The sequence below is a fragment of the Acomys russatus genome, chromosome 2 (assembly GCF_903995435.1).
Source record: "Acomys russatus chromosome 2, mAcoRus1.1, whole genome shotgun sequence".
Classification (NCBI taxonomy): domain Eukaryota; kingdom Metazoa; phylum Chordata; class Mammalia; order Rodentia; family Muridae; genus Acomys; species Acomys russatus.
Genome location: NC_067138.1, coordinates 950,537 through 975,689, shown reverse-complemented (window position 1 = coordinate 975,689; position 25,153 = coordinate 950,537). Strand labels below are relative to the sequence as shown.

Below are 25,153 nucleotides of genomic sequence, written 5' to 3'. Positions count from 1 at the left end.
TTTCCCCGCCCCACCCAGCTGGAGCCGTCTGTCTCTCTGCAGTCAAAGCTTAGTGATGATTTATTAACTTAAATTTCCTGAACATATGTCTTGGAGGGAACTTGTGGTTTTCTTCTGAGGTGTTAAATGCCACGGAGCTTTCTCCTCAGCAGAGCAGCAAACGCCAGCTCAGAGTCTGCCAACCCATTCAGTTCCTACACTGCCTCCACCTAGACAGTCCTGGGCACCACAAGCAAAGGCTCATCTCAGCTCTCCACACTTAAAGGCAATCCGAAGTTCAGGCCTCTGGAACTTCTGATGACCTACAGATTGTTTTTTTGGTTTGTTTGTTTGTTGTTTTATGAGTGCACACACAGGTCTGATTACTTTGTTAGAACATCACAGCCCACAGAAACATCATGCTTATGTGTGCTGCTTAATGTAAAGAATATTTTATTAAAGTATACAAATAAGAGCCAGATGAAGACATATATAGCGAGGTCTAGAAGGATCCTGAGAACAGGTACACTCATCCCGTGGAGTTGAGCCATACTACCTTCCCAACCCATGGGTAAGTCCTGCTCACCTCCCTTCTGGTCTCTGCAGCTTCCGCAGGCTCTGAGCCCATCTCCATGGGGGTTTATGGAGTCTTATTGCACATGTGTGATTACTAACAGACTGGATGGAGACCTAGCAAGGCCCGTCCAGACTCTTGTCAGCCTCTCTGAGCAGGATCCCCACCTCCAGTATCTGGGGAAGGACCACTCCTGAGCAAACATCTTATTACTCACTGCCAGACAGGGCATTTCTTTAAGCTCCAAGATCAAAAGTGAGGAGGTGACAAGTGACTCCATGACCTGTACTAGACAAGAGGAATGCCCATTTCTGTGGCCTGCCTCAAGGGGGGAGGTAGGAGCCGGGAGCCATAGGGGAAATGGAGACATAGAAGAATCACAGTCTTAAGGCAGCTTTAGGTGAAAAAGCCTCAGCTATCCTAAGGCCAGGTGTGCAGCTGAGCACATTCCTGCAGGTGTGGAGCTGAGCACATCCCTGCAGGTATGGAGCTGAGCACACCCCTGCAGGTGTGCAGCTGAGCACATTCCTGCAGGTGTCCAGCGGAGCACATTCCTGCAGGTGTGCAGCTGACCACATTCCTGAAAGGGTGGAGCTGAGCACACCCCTGCAGGTGTGAAGCTGACCACATCCCTGCAGGTATGCAGCTGACCACATTCCTGCAGGTGTGGAGCTGAGCACATCCCTGCAGGTGTGGAGCTGAGCACATCCCTGCAGGTGTGGAGCTGAGCACATCCCTGCAGCTGGCTGAAATGTTTGTGGCGACATACCAGGGCAGCACTTTTGAAGTATTGGTGTATGGATTCCTTTAGAAATACTTGTTTTGTTGTCCCTAGAAAGCTGAAGCACTTGAACTTTATATATATATATATATATATATATATATATATATTTTTTTTTTTTTTTTTTTTTTTTTAAAGTTAGGATTTCATGTGGCTCAGGATGGCCTCAAATTCATTATGTAGCCAAGCATGTCTGTGAACTTCTGGTCCTTCTGTCTTCACCTCCTGAGTGTATGCCACCATGCCCAGTGTGTGCATGCCACCATGCCCAGTGTGTGTGCCAGTATGCCCAGTGTGTGCTACCATGCCCAGTGTGTGTGCTAGTATGCCCAGAGTGTGCCACCATGCCCAGTGTGTGTGCCACCATGCCCAGTGTGTGTGCCAGTATGCTCAGTGTGTGCCACCATACCCAGAGTGTGTGTGCCACCATGCCCAGAGTGTGTGTGCCACCATGCCCAGTGTGTGTGCCACCATGCCCAGTGTATGCCACCATGTCCAGTGTGTATGCCATCATACCCAGTGTGTGTATGCCATCATACCCAGTGTGTGTGTGCCACCATGCCCAGTGCATGTGTGCCACCATGCCCAGTGTGTTGTGCTGCCATGCCCAGTGTGTGTGTGCCACCATGCCCAGTGTGTGTGCTGCCATGCCCAGTGTGTATGCCATCATGCCCAGTGTGTGTGTGCCACCATGCCCAGTGTGTGCCGCCATGTCCAGTGTGTATGCCATCATACCCAGTGTATGTGTGCCACCATGCCCAGTGCATGTGTGCCACCATGCCCAGTGTATGTGTGCCACCATGCCCAGTGTGTGTGTGCCGCCATGCCCAGTGTGTGTGTGCCACCATGCCCAGTTATATATACTGCTAGGAACTGAACTCAGTGCCTCTTGTGTACTAGGCAAACAGCTGAGGTGTACCCCCAGCCCCTTTTGTGGGTGAAGGCGGCACCCTGAGTCAGGGGCCTTCCTAAATAGCTCAGGCTTGCCTCCCACCGATATCCTCCTGCCTCAGCCTTCCAAGTGCTGAGATCACAAGCATGCACAACCACCTTACCACTGCCTGGCTTGCCAGAGCCCACTTTGCCTAAATCAAACAGCACTTAGATCAGAGAGTGAGGATTAAGAAATAATAAAAGGAGAGTAGAAACAAGAAATAGACAGAGGCAAGAAATAGGCAGAAACAAAGAGTAGATTCAGGAGGACTGGCAACCAATACTGCAGCAGCCTAATGCTAGGATCGAACTCATGACCTCAAGCATGGTAGGCAAGTGCTCTACCGTTGTACTACCACGTCCTGCTTCCTTTGGTACCAGAACAATCAACTCTCAGCCTAGAGGCCACAGTGTACTTTTTCTGAAAGTCTGAAGACCTTGAGTGTATACATATGATTCTTATGCCTGAGCAGAGATCCTTTGCCAATGGCTCCTGACACTGGCTGTAACATCCCATTTTTATTTTTCATTTACTTTTTATTTTAAAACAGGGCCTCACGTATCCCAGTGTAGTTTTCAACTCAACACGTAGGTGAAGTTGACCTTGAACAGAATTCTGGTCCTTCTGCCTCCATTTCTCAACTGCTGGAATCAGGCTTCTACCACCATATCTGGCTGGTGCAGAAATGGGCTCAAACATCGAGTTTCTTAGTTGTTAGGCAGGTACCCCACTAACCGTGCGGTGCTCCCAGCACCCAGAAGTTGTTTTAAAACAGTTATCTTCAGAAAAAAAAGGTGTGAGGAGCTAGTGAAGACTTCACCCCAGTATGCCAGACTAACCCAAGACGGGTATTCTCATCACTTATCTCCTTCTCTTTCAGAAGAAAGAATTTTGCAAGCCAACAATAGAAAATTCAACTCTCTTTTTGAATATCCGGTAAGTCTCCTGTCACTGATGGTGTCAGCAGTGGCTTGTGTCTGTACATCCTCCTGAGGGGAGGGAGGGAGGGCCCCCTTGTTGATGCAGAGTCCACAGCTTCCGGTTGAAGCTCCTCTACGATAAAGAGAACAACAAAAGCTTAGGAGCCAAACTCCCCCAGTGTCCTTCACGCAGGAGACTGTGTCTCAGATTTTGCACTTGTGTGTAACTCTCAGAAAATAAATACTACAGCTTTTTGCACAATTGATTCCGCGGTTCTCTTTCTTCACTTAGACGCTGATGACAGCGCATGCGCGTTAGCACCGTTTGCTCACTCGCAGCGTTGTTTTCCGTTTTGGTGATGAACCTTAACCATCTCCCGTCGGTGAACATTTCAATGTTTGCAGTATTTTCCCGTGATATATGGTCCTGAGTGAACTTCATCATGCATACCATTTGGCGCATCTGTGTTTGCACGTATTATGAGTTATTTTGGAAGTGAATTGACTAGGCCTAATGGGAAATACAGTAAAAAACAAAACTTTTGCAGATTGTCTCCTGAAAATATTATATCCGTTTACATTTCTATGTACTGTAGGAAGCCACTCACCTCACATTTCCGCCAAACTAAATCTGTTTCTGTATTTTCTCTGAGATAGGGGTCTCACTGTAGCCCAAGCTGACTGCAGATCGCTAGCCTTCTGCCACCCCTCCCAGTGTTAGTGGCTGTGGTTGCCGTTTCTGTGCAGGTCTCAGCTGGTGGTTTATTATCCGTCCTCTCCATCTTTGCCAGCTCTTAGATGAAAATGATGTTTTGTTATTCATACTTTGAAATTTTTAAGTGAAATTAGTCAACTTTTTGTGTTGACAAGCCTTTTGTATTTCGTAAGTACCTATTAATGATTTTTGTCCAATTTCCTGTTTGATTTTTTAATATATATTTTCACTTCCTCATTTATGAACTAATTCATGCTTCAGCACCCGTCTTTGCTCACGTCCGCTCCCTCATAGGGACCCACTATGGTTAATTTCTCAGGTACTCATTGGCGCCTTGAATCCATAGATGTGAATACATACACTTTTTTCTATATTTTCACACTATTCTGGACCCTAATGTTTTTTCTAGTAGAGTCTGAATTACATAACAGATTTCCTGTTTTTTCTATTCAGATTATCTTTAAACAGTTCCTTACAAATGGCCATTTGGGTTATTTCTGTCTTACGCACAAGCAGTACTTTTGTTTTCCTTGGTTTGGCTTTTGAAAGAAGGGCTTGCCTTGAAGTCTAAACCCGCCCCCCTCTTCCCCACCCCCTCCTCCCCACCCCTGCCAGTGCTAGAACTGCAGGCATGGAGCACCACATCCCCCCTCCTCCCCACCCCTGCCAGTGCTAGAACTGCAGGCATGGAGCACCACATCCCATGTCAAACAATGCTTTTACATGATATTTCTTACACACACATACACACACACACACACACACACACACACACACACACCATGTGTACGTTACACTCTTAAGTATATGAAAGAATACATAGCCATATATATTTGTAGTTCCTGTAAGATGTTAACTTATGACTTCTGAGTTAGATCGTGGATACTAACCATACTTACAGTGTGGCAATGGGAGCAGGCCTTCCCTCTTTCTGTATAGGAAACCCAGGCTTGGGTACCAGACAGACCTGCCTGATTATAGTTGTTCCATTACTCACCTTGAAACATTATACATGTTGTTTAATTTCTCCAATCCTTAGTTCATTCATTTATATCTAAAATAAGTATCTTATATGATGCATGTGGAAGTTAAATACAATTATGAAAACGTTAGTTCTTTTTCTCCGATAACTGTTGCCCCATCTCATGTACCTCTGTATCCACAGTTCCTGCCACATGTTTAGTACATACCCGTCACTCAATAGTGATGCCCTGAATGTTGACGGAACAAACAGATAAGCCAGTTTTGAGCTGTCTTGTGTTTGCTTTTGTTGCCATTGTTATCTGTATTTTACTTATAGGACAATTCCATCAAGACCTCAAAGTATACTTTACTTAACTTCCTGCCCATGAACCTGTTTGAGCAGTTCCAGAGACTGGCAAATGCCTATTTCCTCATTTTGCTAGTCCTACAGGTATGGCCGCTAAGACGTTTTCCGGTGTTTCCTAATCTTCCCTGGGGTCAGGTTGTATTGTCAGGACCTAGACCAGAAGATGCCCTCTTCATTCTGACGTTGACAAATGCACAGCTGTAGTCTTTGGCTAGTTCCCGGAGTAGCAGAAGTCAGAGCTAGTCAGTGTGAAGCAACCCTCTGCGTGAAGGAGACACATGACGGTCCCCATGGGAAGGGAGCTCCCTCATGATGGCTGGGTAGCCACAGTTCAGCTTGATGATAAGAAACGACAGACTCTTCACCCCAACTCTAAATGCAGCCCTGTTCCTCTTTCTCATCCCAGCCTCTGTGATAGTAAGCTGACACATACCAAGGTAGAAGAGTGATAGAAAATATGAGAGGCAGCGCAAGGAAAGGAACCGTGTAGGGCAGGCCCAAACTGAGAGAAGGGAACAACGTGTCATCTCACTCTTCCTTGTACTGAAGGTGTGGGAAAGTACATGGTTCTATGTATGCGTGTGGGTGTTCTGCCTACCTGTATGTTAATGTACCATATGTGTGCCTGCTACATGCAAAAGAGGGCATCGGGCCTCTAGAGTTGGAGTTATAGATGGCTGGTACTGGGAGTTGAGCCTGGCTCCTCTGAGAGAGCATCCCATGCTTGTGACTACTGAGCTGTACCCCTCTAGCCTTGCCATGTACACACTCAACCCTCTACCTTCTGACACCTTTCCCTAGTGGAGAAGAAATGCCTCTTTCCCATTAGGACTGAGGCAGAGATATCCACAGCATGTGCGAGGCAACTTGCAGTCTTTTGGGAAGAGCTAACTTGGAGTTGGTGGGGACAGGAAGGTTGCAACAATGAGGCGCAGGTCCGGCTTTGGGGCTTATTATTATAAACCTAGAGAGGTGAGAGCGCCGAGGGAGGCAGGCTGTTCTTCCTGAGGTTTGACCCGAGCTCTCCATTCCCTTCTCACAGTTGATCCCGCAGATCTCCTCCCTGGTGTGGTACACAACCGTGATCCCGCTGATCGTCGTGCTGTCCGTGACAGGAGTGAAGAATGTCATGGACGATGTGGTGAAGTGGCTCCCTGGCCCTCCCTCCCTCCCTCTCCCCAGGAATTGGGCTGTGGGCTAGAAGACCTCCCAGAGCCGCTGAACAGGGTCGTTCCTCCTGCTTGTCCCCGCTAGCGCTAGCGCTCTCCACTTGGCCAGAAGGGGCACCGCAAGGCCCCTTTCTGCTTCTGCTGACAGCCCTCCCTCCAGCCTTCTTCTTCAGTAACCCCGCCCACCCCCTTAGCTCTGTCTGGCTTTGCTGTCCTCTTTCTCTCTCCATCTGACCCCTCCTATTTCCCCGTTCCTTTCCTTAGCCCCTCTCCCTGCTCTGTCTTTTCCTGTCCTCACTCTTCTCTCTCCCTCCTTCCACGGTCCCTGTTTTCCTTGCCGCTTCTGGTTTCAGAAAGCCCCGTGTCATGATCCAAGACCCACTCCTTCGCTGGCACTGAAAGAGAAACTGGTCCTTTGCAGCCAACATTAGCTGGAAAGGGTCAGCCAGGACCCAAAGCCTGCGGGTGGGGTCGGGAAGCTGTCCTTGCAGTGCCTTCAGAGAGGCCTGGTTTTGTCAAGAGAGATCGCACACCAAAGTATGCCATTTCCTGCAACACCTTTTTTTAACCTTGTAAAATCTAGGTTCAGCACATGTAGTGGTTCACATTTCAGTCACAACTCAAGCTATTCAAACTGAGCTATATAAACTCACTGTAGCTCAGAACCCCATACGTACCCTGCTACCATCTCCCTGTACTGAGAACTGAGAACTCAGCTTGCCAATATAAGGTGGGTGGGTGACCTAGCTGCTCCTGGGTCAGAACTTGGGTATCCTTAGAATAAACGTTGGGAGAACCTGGAATCATAGGAAACCAAGTGTTGTGCCAGCCCCTCCCAGCCCTGCCCTTCCCCAGGGAAGAACTCCAGTTGCAGGTTCCTGTGCATCATCACTGGGGTGTGCGTGTGTTTGTTTTCTTGACACCTGTAGGTCTCTGACTAGTGGCCTCTTGGCTCCCCACATTTGCCATAATTGCTTCCGTGTGTCCCCCATGGCTCTTCACACAGCGTGTTCAGTTCCCTAGTGCTGCCTGGCGTGTGTCCTTTCTTCTCAGCTTTTGGCAGAGTTGTCTGTTTTTAAGCTCCTAGGCATTAGTTTTTGTTATGTTTAGCCCCAAAATGTGTCTTTCTTCACCCACCACCCACCCCCCGGTTCTTTTTCTACCTTCCTTCCCAGCTTGTTTTTTCTTTTTCTTTTCTTTCTTTTTTTTTTTTTTTTTTTTTTTTTTTCTCCTCCCACCCCATGCTTTTCAGGACAGGGTTTCTCTGTGTAGCCTTGGCTGTCCTGGACTCACTTCATAGACCAGGCTGGCCTGGAACTCACAGAGATCCGCCTGCCTCTGCCTCCCGAGTGCTGGGATTACAGCCACTGCACCCGGCCCTCCCCTTCCCAGTCTGTAAGGAGCATTAGCCTCTTAGCCTGGTTTTCCTGGTAGGAAGGCTTTGGGACGCGCGAGAGGAGAGTCACAGACAAGAACTATCTTGGGTAGTAGTTTTCAAGCGTTTCAGTTGCGCATGCAGTTTTCTATTTGTCTATTTCCTGAACATTTTCTGTGTGGTTTTAGAAAAGACACCAAAGTGACAAGCAAGTCAACAACCGCTCTGTTTTGATCCTCGTGAATGGCAGGTATGTTCCCTTAGGACAGGTGAGGTAGCACCAGTCTGGGGTGGGGCAGCTCTGATAACACCTGTGTGGTGGGCACTTTATTTATTTATTTATTTTGGTTTTTCAAGACAGGATTTCTCTGTGTAGCCTTGGCTGTCCTGGACTCGCTTTGTAGACCATGCTGGCCTCAAACTCACAGCAATTCACCTGCCTCTGCCTCCCAAATGCTGGGATTAAAGGGGTGTGCTACCACTGCCCAGCCTGGGCTGCTCTTCTATAAAATGGAAATACTATGTAGCCTTTTATCCAGGCATCAGTGCAGTTTACCAGGCTAAGGAGAATGTCTGTGCTGACTCCATGGCTATCGTGATGATGAGACTGGAACAAGGCAGACACGTCCCTACAAAAGGCAAAATGTGGAAACTATTCTAAGAGCTATGGCAAACTGTTACAGAGTCGTGTCTGACAAAAGGAGTTAAGGAGGAGGTAATGTCTGTGCCAGGCCTTAAGGAGTGATGAAGGAAAACACAAAGCTGACGAGGTCGTAACGGCAGCCTCCCATTCCTCACTGGTACCACAGTGCTCACCAACTGTAGTTGTCATCAGATCATTCGGTCGCCCGAGCTCAGGGTGGACTGTCCCTCCAGGGTTTTAAAAGACTGAAAATTCTCGAGACCAAATAGGTGAATTACTATTAAAGTGGGGAAGGGATAACATGGGTTTAAACAGACAAAACTGGGTGTATTAGAAACTGAGCAAGCTGAGTAATTGCTGACCCCATAAGTTTAGTCAAATGAGCTCCTTCAAATAGCTCAAGTCCTTAGTTTGTACACGAGTTTGTCAAGAGAGAGTTTAGGAGTTACCCGGCTAACCAGTCAGTGTCTACTTAGTTTAATGCACACAGGTGATGTTCACCATGAAACAGCTTCTTGGTTTTTTTGTTTTGGTTTGGTTTGGTTTGGTTTTTGGTTTTTTGAGACAGGGTTTCCCTGTGTAGCCTTGGCTGTTCCTAGACTCACTTTGTAGACCAGGCTGGCCTCGAACTCACAGAGATTAAAAGCGTGTGCCACCACACCCAGCTTATGGAACAGCTTCATTATAGAAGCTAGAAGATGTGAGTCTATGGCCTGTGTTTGAGAAACAACATCTGTTTAGCAAATTCTGGCTTTTGTTGGTTTCTTGATTTGTTTCTGTTTTTCAGGCAGGTTTCACTCTGTACTTGGGCAGTCCTAAAACTCCCTCTGTAACCCAAAATACGCTCCAATCCATAGCAATCCTCCTGTCTCAGCCTCCCAAGTGCTGGAATTATAGATGTGAGCCACCACACCCCACTTTTTTGCCACCCCTAATGGCCCCCAGGCCACTTCCACCCCATCCCCAGCACCCCCAGGCCACTTCCACCCCATCCTCAGCACCCCCAGGCCACTCCCACCCCATCCCCAGTACCCCCAGGCCACTCCCACCCTATCCCCAGTACCCCCAGGCCACTCCCACCCTATCCTCAGTACCCCCAGGCCGCTCCCACCCCAACCTCAACGCCCCCTAGTCCACTCCCACCCAGTCTCAGCGCCCCCCCAGGCCGCTCCAACCCAATCCCCAGTGCCCCCCAGGCTGCTCCCACCCCATCCCCAGCCCCCCAGGCCACTCCCATCCCAGCGCCCCCAGGTTGAGTTGGATGAACTGACTTACTGGTGAGTTGGCTTATTATTTAGGCCGTCCTTCCAGTTACGATGCTGTCCTTTGAAGGACTGTGACGTTATGAGAGGCTCTTAGTCCTAATCTACAGCCTGTCAAGATTATAAATCTTTTTCTTGCCACACTAGGCAGAGAAAGAACTCGAGGTAAGAGAGTATGGAAATGGGCGGTCCCTTCCCTGTCCACAGTGACAGCGAGGTCAGAGCACGTCTACTGTTCTGGGGTTTGTGCCTCTGTCCTCCTGGCCCCTCGCTTTTGAGAGGCTGCTGATGCTGTCTTACCTAGTATTTCTAAGTATTTGCAGTATGAAAAGTTCAGGATATTAAAGAACTCAGTGAGCGGTACCGTCCCGGGGGACTGTCTGCTCCTCTACCTAAGCTGGGCTTGCTCCACTTTTGTTTTTACTATGCAGCAATAAATCTGCAATAGTTTGACAGCTCTTTATATAATAAAATATAAATGTTTTAGGTCTCTAGGAGAAGGTGGACTTTTTCTTCGTGTCCCTTTGATGAAGATTGAGGCAGATAGAATGCTAGAGTACCCTCAAAAGTAAATGTCAAACAAAATAAAATTGTTAAAAATTCAGATGTCCTTTTTCAAAGCTTATAGCTACTCTTCAGTACCACCAGAAAATCCCTAGAACAAAGAGGAAATTCATAGCAAATGCATTTTGAAGTAAACCAAACATAGTAGCCTTCCCAGAAAAAGTGTTCTTGGAATAGTTATGTCTTCATGTCTCTAGTATGCGACAAGCCTGCACGCAAAAACGAAATGCACAGCGGTTTCTGGGTGTTCCCTCCCCTGCTCTTTGGGTACTTGCAATAGTAGAGTTGTTCAAAGGGGCTGGTCATGTTTCCAAAGTGTGTGTGTGTGTGTGTGTGTGTGTGTGTGTGTGTGTGTGTCAGTGTGTGTGCATGCATGTGAGTGCCTGTGTATGTCAGTGTGCATGCATGTGTGTGCCTGCATGTGTATGTGTGAGCACATATCAATGTTCTTTATAAAAAAGAAAGTGACTTATGAATTCTGTTGGAAAGTTGGAGTCTAGGAGAGAGGTGGGCAGGAAGGGAAGGGAAAAGAGCTGGTGCTGCTGTTGAATCTGCTCAAACGACCAGGCTCCCTTTTATAGGAAATGAGGGCTTGAAGGGTCAAAGGTCACCCAATAAAAGAACCAAATGAAATTAGACCAGATGATAGAATATATTTTAGTTATTAAATACAAGGACAAGCCACATATGCATATGCCCCCTAAGGCATGTCATTAAATGGAAGTAAGTGTCTACTGTTCAACTAGCTTTTTAGACAAGGTCTCACTGTATAACCTGGCCAGCCTGGAACTCTCTGTGTAGAACAAGCTGGCCTTCAACTCGTCCAAGTCCTGTTGCCTCTGCCGCCCAGGTACTAGCATTAAAAACATGACCGTGTAACTCTGAAGTATATATGTTGTAGAGGATTCTATGAATTATATTTTCTAGGAAAGTTTTTAAAATACAGTTGCTGCCTTTGAAGAGTAAAACTAAATGCTTGGAAAAGAGACTTGTCAAAAGAAACAGAGCTTGCTCTCTTGACTGCCCAGAGCATGCAACTCAAGCCAGCCTGGCACTCTGAGACACACCTTTATTCACCCCAGCCTTTCCTGTTTTTTAGCTTTGTTTAATCTAGTTGGGGAAACTTCCGGAGCAGAAATGTTCTCAAGGCCCATTTTCTTACAGGGCCGAGGAGGTCAAATGGATGAACGTGCAAGTGGGAGACATCTTAAAGCTGGAGAACAACCACCCGGTGACAGTGAGTACCCCTCTGCCTGCCTGCCTGCCACCTGGCATCAGGGAGGTGACAGTGAGTACTCCTCTGCCTGCCTGCCTGGCATCGGGGAGGTGACAGTGAGTACCCCTCATGCCTCCTTCGCTGGCATCAGGGAGGTGACAGTGAGTACACCTCATGCCTGCTTCGCTGGCATCGGGGAGGTGACAGTGAGTACCCCTCTGCCTGCCTGCCTGGCATCGGGGAGGTGACAGTGAGTACCCCTCATGCCTGCTTCGCTGGCATCAGGGAGGTGACAGTGAGTACTCCTCTGCCTGCCTGCCTGGCATCGGGGAGGTGACAGTGAGTACCCCTCATGCCTGCTTCGCTGGCATCAGGGAGGTGACAGTGAGTACCCCTCATGCCTGCTTCGCTGGCATCAGGGAGGTGACAGTGAGTACCCCTCTGCCTCACTGGCATCAAGGATCCTGGTAGCAAGCTTGCCTCCACCTCACTTGGCAACCTTCAGCTTGTTCTTGTCCATCTCTCATCATAGCTTCAGGTAAAATGGAGCAATTTTGAAAGAAGTGTGTGGCCGCACCAATGGGTCACAGATAACAAAAGTAAACTGAGAGCACACAGAGTTCTTAGAGTGGAGACCTTTTCCAGGGAGCCCTGCCCCGTCACCACAGGGTTTCCCTCTTCTCTGACTTTTCTACTTGCAGGCGGATATGCTGTTACTCTCCAGCAGTGAGCCCTATGGTCTGACGTACATTGAAACAGCAGACTTGGATGGGTAAGTGTTTTCTCCTAATGCTACATTAAGGAAATTTAGCCAAATCACGGGGCAAACATGATGTAAGGGCTAGTTTTGTTCTCAGATGGAAGTAGTAGTTTTTGTTCCAGAAAACCAAAAATATCCAAATGAGAAAAGATAAGAAGCCTCAGCCATGGAACCCTAAAGTCTGAGTCTGAGTCTGAGCCGTGGGCAACAGTACTGAGCAATCACTGGATACAGAATTGGGAAAATAAAACCCAAATCCTCTGTCTCTAAACTGGAATCAGTCTTGAAAGGAGAAGTAGTCAGTCTGTGAAAAAGTTCCCTCCGACTCTGAAAAAAGCTTACTCTGTGCTGAATATGCACAGATTTTCCCTACTAATTATTCCCTAAAAATAAGATAGAACAGGTATTTACACAGCATTTACGTTGTATGAAGAGGGTGTGTATTGGTTATTTGCAAACACTGGACCATTTTATAAGAGACAGGCGAGCACTGATGCATTTAGGTGTTCCTGTGGAGTCCTGGAACCCATTGCCCTAAGACGCCGAGGGACAGTTGTATTCTGTGACATTGCCCAGCATGAAAGAGAGTTGTAGGATTGTTTGGAACAAGGCTGGCTCTACCATCATCTGCAGAAAAATTATTCTCCCTTTGAGAGACAGCTCTCAGCCTGCTATTGAACCTTAGTAAAAACTGAACACTTGACAGCAGGCCACCAAGTTACCATTTGTCCTGAGCCGCCCATCATGAGTGGATGTTCTGTGACCCACCAAGTCATAAAAAAGGATGTGCCCAGCAGCAATCCATTATCAAACGGAAGTGGTCTATATGTGGTCACGCGCAGGCAGGTGAAAGTTACATGGAAAGTTGTCCACCTGCCCATGGTTTCCACTGTTACAGCATCGTCTGCTCCCGTGATCGGCTGACAGAGAAAGGAAAGACAGCAACCGAAGCATAGCAACCCTGAAAGACTCCCACTGGGTAGAACTTTAGGCAGAGCACATATTTTCCTTGAAAGGAGAAGTAGCCAGATGTGTGACTGCTTACTGATTCCTGTGGCTAGGTGGTCAGGAAGTTGGAAAGACCATGACTGGAAAACTGGCCAGAAAGATAGCTGGGGAGGAAGACTATGGATCGATCTCTTTGAATGGGCAAGGGATGTAAAGATACTGTGTCCCATATAAATTCCCCTCAAAAGATATCTTCAGTAGAGGAAGGAACTCAATAATCAGTAGACAGGATGACCTGTTCTCTGGACAGTCAGCCTCTTTCTCCAGCCATCTCTGTCATTGCCCAGTGGGCCCATGAACAGAGTAGCCATGGTAGCAAAGATGGAGGCTATGCATGGCCTGGACAGCGTGGACTTCCACTCACCAAGGCTGACCTACCTACAACTGTTGCCAAGTGGTGGGTCTGCCAACAGCAGAGACCAAGACAACAGCCTTCCCTGGGGTGGCCAGCCGGTGACCCGGTATCAGGTTGACTAAATTGGGCCGCTTTTTTGTGGACAGTGCTTTGTCCTTACTGGGGTAAATACTTATGCTGGCTATAGATTTGCATTTCCTGCATGTAATGCTTTTGCCAAAAGTCCATCCGGGGACTTGCAGAATGCCTTATCCTGGTGTTCCACACAGTATTGCTTCTGACCGAGGAGCTCACTTCATGGCCAGAGAAGTGTGGCAGGGACCCATAACCATGGTCTTACCATGTTCCCCACCATCATAAGCAACTGGCCTGATAAAGATGAAATGGCTTATTGAAGACACAGTTAAAGTGCCCGTTAAGTGGCAGCAGCCTGGATGGCTGGGGCAGGTTCTCTAAAAGAGGTATACACTTTGACTCAGCATCTGGTATATGGTATGATTCATACCGAGATGATATATGCCAAGATTCATGGTTCCAGGAGTCAAGGAGCTGGGGGCGGGGGGAACCCACTGCTACCAGGAGACACAACAAACATGCCATGGAACAGGAAGCTTGGCTTCTGATGCTCTTAACTCAACCTAAGAAAGGAATAACAGTGTTAGGAGGGATGATTGGTCCTGATTTGCAAGAGGAAATTGGATAGTTTCTCCACTTTGGAGGTAACTGAGATTATGTCTGGAGTGTGGGAGATCTTTTAGGGCTCTTGGTGCTACCATGTGCTGTGATTAAAGTCAGTGGGAAACTACAATAATCCTGTCCAGGCAGAATGACAAAGGACGCAGACCCATTAGGAGTGAGAGTATGGATCAGTCCTCCAGGAAAAGAGCCGAGATGTGTTGAGATCTTGCTGAGGGTGGAGGAAATACAAAGTGGATGCAGAGTTACATAGTAGGGATAAAGTTGCAGAAATGAGAACTACAGTTGACATGGGTGTTTCTGCCATAGTTTGTTAAGAATGCATTTGTACAGATATTTGTTTTCTTTAGCCTGTATTATAACATCAGTTGAGAGAACATCCGTGTTTATCGTATTTAATTTTTAGGTACTGAAAGAATGTCCTTCAAGGAACAGTGCCACCTTGTCTAAAATTTACAATGTATTTCCAGTTGTACATGGGATACTTACATCATGCTAGGCATAATTATGACATGGATACTGTTTTCATTTGCATACTAAGTATGGCATAAGGAGATATAATTGTGTGCCAATCTGACAAGGTGTGGGCTTGTGATGGCTATTCCTGCTTGTCAACTTGACTACATCTGAATTAACCTGGGAGGGGTTTTTCTTAATTAAATTGAAGTGTGAAGACCCACCTTTATAATTGTTTAATTTTTTTTTTTATAATTTAGTCACATTCCATCCCAATTGTTACTCCCTTGCTTGTATCCTCCAGTTCCTACCCTCTCTCCCTCTTCTCCCCTGTTCTCCTTCCCCAGACCTCTGATTGCTGCGGGGGGGGGGGGGGTGGAGCAGGGGGGAAGGGAAGGGGTGTTCCTCCCCTACTATCTGACCACAGCCTATCAGGTAGCATCAGGATAGCCTGCACCCTACTCCTCTGTGGCCCAGCAAGCCTGCGCCAAGGGGAAGTGATCAAATCAGGGGCTCCAGAGTCTGAGGCAGAGGCATTCCCTGCTCCCCTTCCTCAGGGATCCGAGTGGAGAATGAGCTATCCATCGTCGACTACATCTGAGCGGGGGTGTAGGTTCTATGCATGCGTTGACCTTGGTTAGTGCATCAGCTTGTGCAGCCCCCCACCCCACCCCGTACAGATCTATTGGCTTTGACAGTCTCCTTGTGGAGCTCCTGACCCCTCTGGGTCCGTCTGTCCCCTCGCTCTTCCATGTGACTCTCAGTGCTCTGCCCAGAGTGTGGCAGTGAGTCTCAGCATCTGTTTGGATCCCCCACTGAGTGGGGACTCTCAGAAGACATCCATCTTGGGTTAATATCCATTTATAAGTGAGTATATACTATGCGTGTCTTTCTGGGTCTGGGTTACCTCTCTCAGGATGGTCTTTTCTAGTTCCATCCATTTGCCTGCAAATGTCAAGATCTCCTTGTTTTGATAGCTGAGTAGTATTCCCTTGTGTAAAAGTATCAAAATTTCTGTATCCATTCTTCAGTTGAGGGACATCTAGGTTGTTTCCAGATTCTGGCTATTATGAATAAAGCTGCTATGAACATAGTTGACCAAGTGTCCTTGTTGTATGGTGGAGCATCTCTTGGGTATATGCCCAGGAGTGGTATAGCTGGGTATTGAGGTAGCACTATTTCCAATTTTCTAAGAAAGCACCAGATTGATTTCCGAAGTGATTGTACAAGTTTGCACTCTCCACATCTTTGCTAACATGTGTTGTCATTTGAGTTTTTTGTCTTAGCCATTCTGGTAGGTGTAGGGTGGGATCTCAGAGTCGTTTTGATTTGCATTTCCCTGATGACTAAGGAGGTTGAGCATTTTTTTAACTTGCTTTTTGGCCACTTGATATTCCTCTGTTGAGAATTCTGTTTAGCTCTGTATACCATTTTTTAATTGGATGATATGTTTTGTTGGTGTTTGATGTCTTGAGTTCTTTATGCATTTTGGATAGTATCTCTCTGTCAGATGTAGGGTTGGTGAAGAGCTTTTCCATGTCTGTCTGCTGCCATTTTGTTCTGTGGACAGTGTCCTTTGGTTTACAGAAGCTTTCCAGTCTCATGAGGTCCCATTTATTCATTGCTGATCTTAGAGCCTGAGTTGTTGGTGTTCTGTTCAGGAAGTTGTCTCCTATGCCAATGAGTTCAAGGCTCTTCCCCACTTTTTCTTCTAACAGATTTAGTGTGTCTGGTTTTGGTGGTGGTGGTGGTAGTGGTTTTGGTTTGGTTTGGTTTGGTTTTTCAAGACAGGGTTTCTCTATGTTATCTTGGCCATCCTGGACTTGCTTTGTAGACCAGGCTGGCCTCAAACTCACAGCAATAAGTCTGTCTCTGCCTCCTCAGTGCTAGGATTAAAGGCATGCACCACCATGCCCAGCTCCGTGTGTCTGGTTTTATGTTGAGGTCTTTAATCCACTTGGACTTGAGTTTTGTGCAGGGTGATAAATATGTATTTTTTGCATTTTTCTATATGTAGACATCCAGTTAAGCCAGCACCATTTGTTGAAGATGCCATCTTTCTTCTATTATATGGTTTTGGCTTCTTTGTTAAAAAAAAAATTAAGTGTCTGCAGATATATGGGTTTATTTCTGAAGACCCACTTTGAGTGCAGATCTTTGGAGGAGGTCAGGTAGGCGTTTGAACAGGGCCACGCCTTCTGGTGGCAGCCTCTATAAAGGGCATGGAAGAAGGAAGTGCTTCCTTTTTGCCTACTTGCCCTCACTCTCAATTTACTGTCCTTAGAGTCTAATTCTTCGAGATCCTGAAATATACAAACGACCAGCTGGGACATCACCCTCATGGGCGGAACAACTAATAGATTCTTGGGCTTTCTGTTGGGAGACAGCCACTGTTGGACTGGCTGGACTCTCGTCTGTAAGCCGTTCTCATAAATGCATTACACGTTCATCTCATCAGCATCAGTCCTCTAGAGAGCCCTGACTAATGCTTTGCCCAAAAGCTCTTTGAAATCTATACTTGTTACTATCTCTGTGCATTCTTGTGTCCAAAAAATGGTTAATTGTGGCCTTTCCATGGCCCTGTAAATATTTACGGACAGGTTCCTCAGAGCTGGATGCAGCTTCTTAGCAGAACCTGCTCCATGTCCCTGAAGGAAGCAGATGCCACCTCTGAGTTTCTTTGTGGTTTCTCTTCAGCTTCTCCAACACACCTGGCCAGCCAGTTCCCATGTTGGCTAAAGTAGTGGTGAGGCAAGAGGATGGTGGGGGCAGGAGGTGGGGGGGGGGGGGGGGGCGAGTGTGTGTTCCTTGAAGTTTTCTCACTTCCATACTGCCCAGGAGAACAAGGAGTGACTAGTGTGAGGTGTCGTGCAACTCAGCCCCATAGCCTCTACCCTGCTGCCAACATTTGTTCTCTCAAAGCTAATGAGGAGGCAGCACAGGCTGGCCCTGTGATGCTGCTGTGGATATGTCCCTGACATTAATGAACCTGTGACCTTTACTCTAGTGAAACCAACCTGAAAGTGAAGCAGGCCATCTCCATTACCAGCGACATGGAGGATAACCTGGAGCTGCTGTCTGCCTTTAACGGTGAGCTGGCCAACAGGCTGCCCACACCAACTCTCACCCGCAGAGGACTAGCTAAGCAAAGCATGGCACATCCACACAGCAACAACATGCAAGTCAGTAATCATTGACATGGAGAAAATATACACAACATAATAGAAACATATGGATTATAAAAACCAGTATAATAATATAGCATAGACATGCTTTCGAGAAACATGTTTGTGCACATGCACAGGACAAAATACTTATGAAGGTGAAATTCCAAAGGCTAATAGTGCTTTTTGTCTAAACAATGAGCAGATTATAATGTTTCTCCAATGCCTTTATTCCCAGCACTCAGGAGACAGGCCAGCAATCTCTGAGCTTAAGGCCAGCCTGGTCTACATAGTGAGTTCCAGGCTAGCCAGGGATATTCAGTAAGACTCTGTCTCAAAAAGGGGGGGGGTGTCATTTTAGCATGTTATAAATATTTACAGAGAAGATCCAGCAAGACGAATCAGGGAGTAAAGGCACTTGCCTCCAACCAAGCCTGTGACCTGAGTTTATATCTGCGACTCACACGGTGAAGGAGAGAACAACTCCCACATGTTGTCCTCTGACTGCCACATCTTCTGCTCATACATGCAAAGTAAACATATAAAGTGAATAACATACAAAGTTTATATGTTTAGGATTATAGGTTCAGGTTTAATGCTAAAAATTTTTAATCTATGATTAAAATTGTAATATTGATTATTAGTTTGACTAGTTAATCCATTGAAAACAAACTCGATGCATATCAGTGAATAAATACATTTAGTAAATTTAATTATAAAATGTTGATCACCTTATGATGACCTCATATGGTGAAAGGAAATTGCCATAGTTTCCACTGGTGAACATAGCTTTACCCTTACAATGATGTTATATATAAGATGCTCAGAAACAAATTATCTAGATGATGCAGGAAAAAAGTAAAGTTTATATAACTTTACATCTTATTCACTTTATATATTATATGTTAAAAATATTTACCAAGGATATATTTACTAATCAGGGAAAAGTCAACTATTTCTATTTTGAAAAAAGATGGTAAGTTCACTTTAGAGTAAGGAATATTTCCTCTTCTCCAACTTCACTGATACAGGCCTACTGATGCTGATCAATTACCCTGTGGAGGTCTTCTGTGGATTATCCATGGCAATACAGAATTCATGTTTTGTTTGTTTTGATGCCCTGTGTACCAGACCTTTGGCTACTTTGTGGGGTCTTTGTTATTGTATCTTTCTCCACCTTCCTTCTTCCACCATTACAAGCCCCCAACACCACATAGGAGAGAGAAAGGGACAGAGGGAAAGAGGGCGGCTTATCATCAGACGGCTTCCTGCTGATTAGGGGCATCAGGTTCCTTGGGCCAAGTTTGATTCTTGTTGTCAGGATGCCTAATTTCTTCTTGTTATTTTTTCTTCTTTGTGCTTGACTACTTAACAAACCAACAACCTAGCAATAGCTCCCGACTCCCATAGCCCTAGCATTTATATACCCTCTGAAGACTCCTCAGAGTTCCAAACATCACACACTTGCAGAAACTGTGTGAGACTGGCAAAACCACGCTCCTTCTAAAGCACACACATAGTCAGCTGCCGTGGACAATCTGAAGCAGCCCCGTATCCCACACCTGGGATTTTTTTTTTAATCCTATGTCTCTGTGTTTTAAAGAATCCAAAACTCTCACTACATTTCCCCGCTTCTATTTTAAGCCATTAATTGTGCTGTATTTAGTAGGAAATTATAAACAGAGACATTTTTCTATGAACCAAATACTTTTCAGATCAGCGTCCAAGATCTTCTGGAGATCTCTTCTTCTCAGTTCTAATCTTTGTAAGTTTTGATGGTAGCCACAGCTTTTCTTTTCCTGTGGAGATATAAACAAATCCATATCCTCAACAAAGAACTTTTGCAGGTTTCCATTCTGCTGTTAACCCATCCTTATAGTACACAGGGTGATTTAATTCCACAATTTTTTCTTTAACCTGGTGACTCTTGGCTGCTCTTGTCTGAAACAGCTCCTAATTTCTGCTGTTGGGGCCTCAAGCCAGACTCCCAACGCAATTTCCCAATGGTAAGAAGTTACCTTGGATATCTGTTTTGGATCTATACTCACTGCTCCAATGACAGCCCTGACCACATCACCTGCACATCCCTGGAAGCCTAGGCCTTCTTTCTGGTTTATATTTAGAAAAACCGTTGCTGGTAGAAACGACTTGTTCACTTTTCTGGTACAAAGTGCCATATTTCTCGCAGTTAATGCACCAGGCATTTTGAGTAGTGAGTTGGTCACAGTTTCTTTGCAAATGACCAAATTTACTGCAATTGAAGCAGTGTGAGTTTTGATGTTGGAGACCTCTAGCTGCACCTTGACCTGTGGTATTAGCATGGTCCATGTCCCTTACCCATTTGCCCATGGGTACTACCCATGCTTTTAAAGGTCTAATAACCTTTTTACATTCAGTATCTGAATTTTCATATGCTAGGGTTTCTCTCAATACCTGTCTTGTGTCTGATACAGATTTGTTCACAGTTGAGACTAATCTTTGCAAGTAATCGGTGACGGCTTCTACAGAGCCTTGTATAACCTTTGTAAATAAGGTGGACCTTTCCCCAGGCTCCTCAACTTTGTCCTTAAAGCCACTAAGTGATAATGTTCTATTGTAACATCATCAACTTTAATCTTTTCTTGTATATCAGAGTACTGCCCTTCACCTGGCAACTGATCTTTTACAATATCCATTCCCCTTACTCCATTTCACTGTTCAATATTTGTGGCTTCTCTCCACCATGTTAACCATTTGAATAGCAGACCAGCATCTAGCACAGCTGTCACCAGTCCCTTCCAGTCTGGGGGAATAATTCTATTGTGAGAAGCCCGGTTACTTGGAATTTGCTTCACGTAGGCAAGTGCATCCCATATGAAATCATAGCCTCTTTAAAATGCCTTAAATCTATCGTTTCTATAGGATGCCACCCCTATCTTGTCATAACCTTGTTGTGCACTGTTAGCATGATTACCGGGAAAGCTATCGGTGATTTTATAACCTCTGGCAGCATGGTGGGTTTGAGATTAACCCTTTCTTTCAAAACAAGCTGTTTCATCAGCCCATTTTCCTGCCTGTTCAGCCTTTCTTTGACCCAGATGCCCTGCAGTGCAGTTTCTTTCCCTCTTTCCTCCTATGAAAAACTCCTGCTCTCTCGCTCAGGCGCTAGGACTGAGCCCCTTTGTTCTCCTTTTTCTGGTGCTCCTGACCTCCCGGTGCGTCCACTTCCACCCACGTTTTTTCCAGTTGCCCCACTAACTCTGTAACCCTTTCAGAAAAGAGAGAACAGAGTGAACCCTTTTATTTTCCTTTTTCCACCGTTTTTTATTTCTCAGGTTCCTCCATTCCTGCTCACAACTTTTCCAACTGCTCAGCTGTTCTCCCAACCATTTTTGAAACAGAATATAGGAAGAAGAAAAAGAAACAGAAAATCCCCTCTGGGAGCAAAGTGGGGGTTATCCCAATGGTAGCAGTGGCAATGCTTTTTTTTTTTTTTCTTTTTTCTTTTTTTTTCTGGTATCTTGAAAAGAAATATCTGTTTCTGCATCTCCTCCAGTTTCCTCTACAGCATTTGAAATCACATGTTCCATTCTGCCTAGCCCTGCGTTGGGCTTCACTTGTACCCAGACTTTTGACTGCTTTGTGGGTTCTTTTTTTTTGTTCTTCTACCCTTTTCCACTCCTCTTATTCCACCCTTCCAGCTCCCTAGTACTAGGCAGAAGATAAAAAAAGGCTAGAGGGGGAAAGGGGACAGCATCACTATTAAACTGCTCCATGCTGACTAGAGCATCACGTTCCTTGGGGCAAACTTGAGCTTTGCTGTCAGGGTGTCTTTGTTTCTTCTTTGTTCATGACTAGTTAACAAACCACAACCAAGAGCAACCAACAACCCACCAACAGCTCCCCAACTCTCAAGACCCTGGCATTTATATACCCTCTGAAGAGTCCCCAGAATTCCAGACATCACACACTTGCAGAAACTGTCTGTAGCTGGCAGATTCACACCCTTCTAGAGCATGAGGCAAGTCATAGTCAGCTGCTGTGGACAGTCTAAAGCAGCCCCATACCTGACGTGTGGGATTAAAACTGAAACATATTCCTATTCCTGTGGGGGTTTTTTGTTTGTTTGTTTGTTTTAAGAAACCAAAATTCTCACTACAGCCCTGAAATCTTTTTGTGCTTTTCTAAAGGAATTTAGTATGGGATAGGGAGCAGCTGAGAAAATATAGAAGGGAAAAATGTGGGGTGTGTGTGTGTGTGTGTGTGTGTGTGTGTGTGTATAAAAAGAGGTTTTCTTTCTGCTTTTCTGCTGAGCATCCTCCCGAGGTTTCAGGGCTGGCACTCTTCCTACCGTATCTTTCTACAGGAGAAATTAGATGTGAGCCTCCCAATAACAAGCTGGACAAGTTTTCCGGAACACTGAGCTACCTGGGGGACACCTACTTTCTGGACCACGAAAGGCTTCTGCTCCGCGGCTGCATCATCAGAAACACAGACTGGTGTTACGGTTTGGTCGTCTACACTGGTACGATTCCGTGCAGCCACAGCCGGGACCCACCACCACACCCCCACCCCTATACCTCCCCCACACACACACCCACACCCCTACCATCCCCAACTCCCCCACCCCCGTCAGAGTTTCCTCACCACCCAGCTGTGGGTAGTTTGTTCCCAGGATGTGGATATAATATTCAAGAATATGCCAGAGCAGTGCTTATGCTAGATTGATGGGGAGGTGAGGCAGGCCGCTGGATGTGAAATTTAAGAAAAAGTTGAGGGGGAAAGTGGCTGTGATCCCGGCACGGTGCTTCCAGCGTATCACCTTTGCTCAAGGAAGGCTCGTGAAGACATAGCAGAGGGTGTTCATACAGAGAAAAGAACAGCAAAATTATCATGGGAATGGAAGGTTCCACAGAGACCCCCGTACGAGGGAATATAGACAGTGCTCATTGCGGAAAAGACTGTATTATGACACGGAGACGTCATATAAGAGAAAAGCACTACATCAGTGGCCCATCTTGATGCGTCATCTAAAACCACAACCTACAATATGTGGCGAGAAGTTTTCTTGGTTCCTGGCACGGTTGGGAAAGAGAGCCTCTGTGACCCTCTGTACCCCGAGTCACAGTAGGCATTGATAAAATTTCCCTTTTCTGTCTCCGTAGAGAAACAATTTAAAAGGAGGAAAGACTTCTCGCTCAGTTTCAGAGACGTTAGTCCAAACATGCTTGGCCCCGTAGCTTTGGACCATCATTGTGGGAATTCATGCTGGGGCAAAGCTGCTCATGCCATGGTGCCTGAGACACAGAAAAGAGAGGAGAGGGCCTTCCTTAGAGAAAAACCCCTAACAATCTAACTTAACTCAAGGTTCTACTACCCCACAAGAGCGCCACCTGCTGGAGACCAAGCCTTCAACAAATGAACTTTTTTTTTTTTTTTATGGAAGCATAAAGTTTGGAAACCTTACAAACTATTTGATATTTAAAATTGCTTTTTTCTTTGTTTCTTTTTTAAATATAGTTTATTAATTTATTCATATTACATCTCAATTGTTATCCTATCCCTTGTATCCTCCCATTCCTCCCTCCCTCCCATTTTCCCCTTACTCCCTTCCCCTATGACTGTGACTGAGGGGGACCTCCTCCCTCTGTATATGCTCATAGGGTATCAAGTCTCTTCTTGGTAGCCTGCTATCCTTCCTCTGAGTGCCTCAACAAAAGAACTTCTAAGGAGACATTTAAAATGTAGCCCTTAATACACCCGGAACCACAGTAGGGAGATTTACCATAGAGAACATTATTACTAACCTCACATTTTTTAGGTCTTTTGTAGAGCGTCCACTCTTACCCATGGGGCCCCTAGTTCTCCCAGAGAAGCTTAAGAGTCCAGGGAAGCCCCGGCAGAACTTGGTTCTTGATGTTAATAAGCTGCGTCATTTCAAACTCTAATAATGTAAAGTAGGCTCACTTTCTTCACTGTGCACCGGCTGTTACCCACACCTAGGAAAACCAGCCCTAGAACATTCATTTGTTTGGCTGAAGATTCTCCCCAAAGCGATAGCAATGTCAGCACGGCTTCATTTCCTTCCGGTTCTTGGTTCGCTAACAACAGTGGTGAACTCTGGGGCGCCGGTGCAGGGTCTCACATTACAAAGGGCACCATGAAGCACTCAATGCGCACGTGAGTTGCTATTCCTCATGTGCAGTGCTCACATCCTACCATGATCTCTGCCTCCTTCCTGAAAGCCTGAGTGAGTGGGGTTAGTCCTGAGGATTCGGGATGGTATGTTCTCTGGAGCTGCCACACTCCGCCTTGAGCGTCTCAAAAGCCCCACACCTGTAAAGGAATGCTTCCCGGGATAGGATGCTATAGCTTATGGTATGCATTCCCAGGGTTTGTTCACATGCTAGAAAACCCAGCTACCCCACCTGAACACAGAATGGTATTGCTTCATTCCAACACTTGTAAAAATAGGAGTCAGATGGGAAAAGGCCAGAGGAGCGACTGCTTACAATTTGTTCTAACCCTCTTAGGAAAATCCCCTCTCAAAGGGCTAGCAATATCTAACTAGTGATTTGCAGCTCAGCTCCTATCTATGCTGCCATCAAGGAGCTTGGCATCTGTGTCTCTCAGCCACAGAGACCCCTCAATGCCCCAGCTTCCACCTCAGGGGGAAAAAATCACCACTATTGCTGCTTCCTTTCTTCCATTCTCAGGAACTTTGGGTATAGCCTAACTCAGCAATAGTTTTCCTCAGAAGAAAACAAATATGTCTTTTATCAGAAAATCCCTTCCCTGCACCAAATAAACGAGGTGGCGATGAGGGACACTCATGTGACTCTTGTTCTGATTTAATTCACGGGAAAATCAAGACTGGCTGAGGTGTCAGTGAGAGAGGAGTCGGTGTGGACACTTAGCAAGGGGTCACGTGTTCCTTTCTGTGTTGTTGACTGGATTTGCATAAGAGGTTAGAGCAAGAGCATCAAGGTTTATGTCAACACAATTTCAAGCTCCGAGCAGTAGTTCTAAGGTCTGGATTTCTGCCTGCTTTTCTTAGGGTCAGACACCAAATTAATGCAGAACAGTGGACACTCCACCTTCAAACGAACACACATAGACCATCTCATGAACGTCCTCGTGGTCTGGGTAAGTTAAACACGCCTCCCCCCCCCCATTTGTTCGCGTAGACAAGCATCCGCAGCAGTAGCTGGCATCCCCAAATCAGAGTGAAGCTTGAAAGCCACAAGTTTTTTGACCCCACAAGCTAAGGTGT

The 25,153-nt window shown here is 46.1% G+C and overlaps 1 protein-coding gene across 1 annotated transcript in view; it reads left to right on the top strand.

The window, feature by feature from the left end:
* The first annotated feature begins 546 nt into the window (after positions 1–546).
* Positions 547–25,153, top strand: part of LOC127205818 (phospholipid-transporting ATPase FetA) — a 70,778-nt gene continuing 46,171 nt past the window's right edge. The window contains exons 1-10 of the mRNA XM_051165084.1: positions 547–550; positions 3,044–3,204; positions 5,204–5,317; positions 6,276–6,374; positions 7,966–8,027; positions 11,411–11,483; positions 12,164–12,234; positions 17,745–17,827; positions 22,247–22,405; positions 24,938–25,026. Coding sequence (XP_051021041.1) covers positions 547–550; positions 3,044–3,204; positions 5,204–5,317; positions 6,276–6,374; positions 7,966–8,027; positions 11,411–11,483; positions 12,164–12,234; positions 17,745–17,827; positions 22,247–22,405; positions 24,938–25,026 — 915 coding nt within the window. The remainder of the gene's footprint in view (positions 551–3,043; positions 3,205–5,203; positions 5,318–6,275; positions 6,375–7,965; positions 8,028–11,410; positions 11,484–12,163; positions 12,235–17,744; positions 17,828–22,246; positions 22,406–24,937; positions 25,027–25,153) is intronic.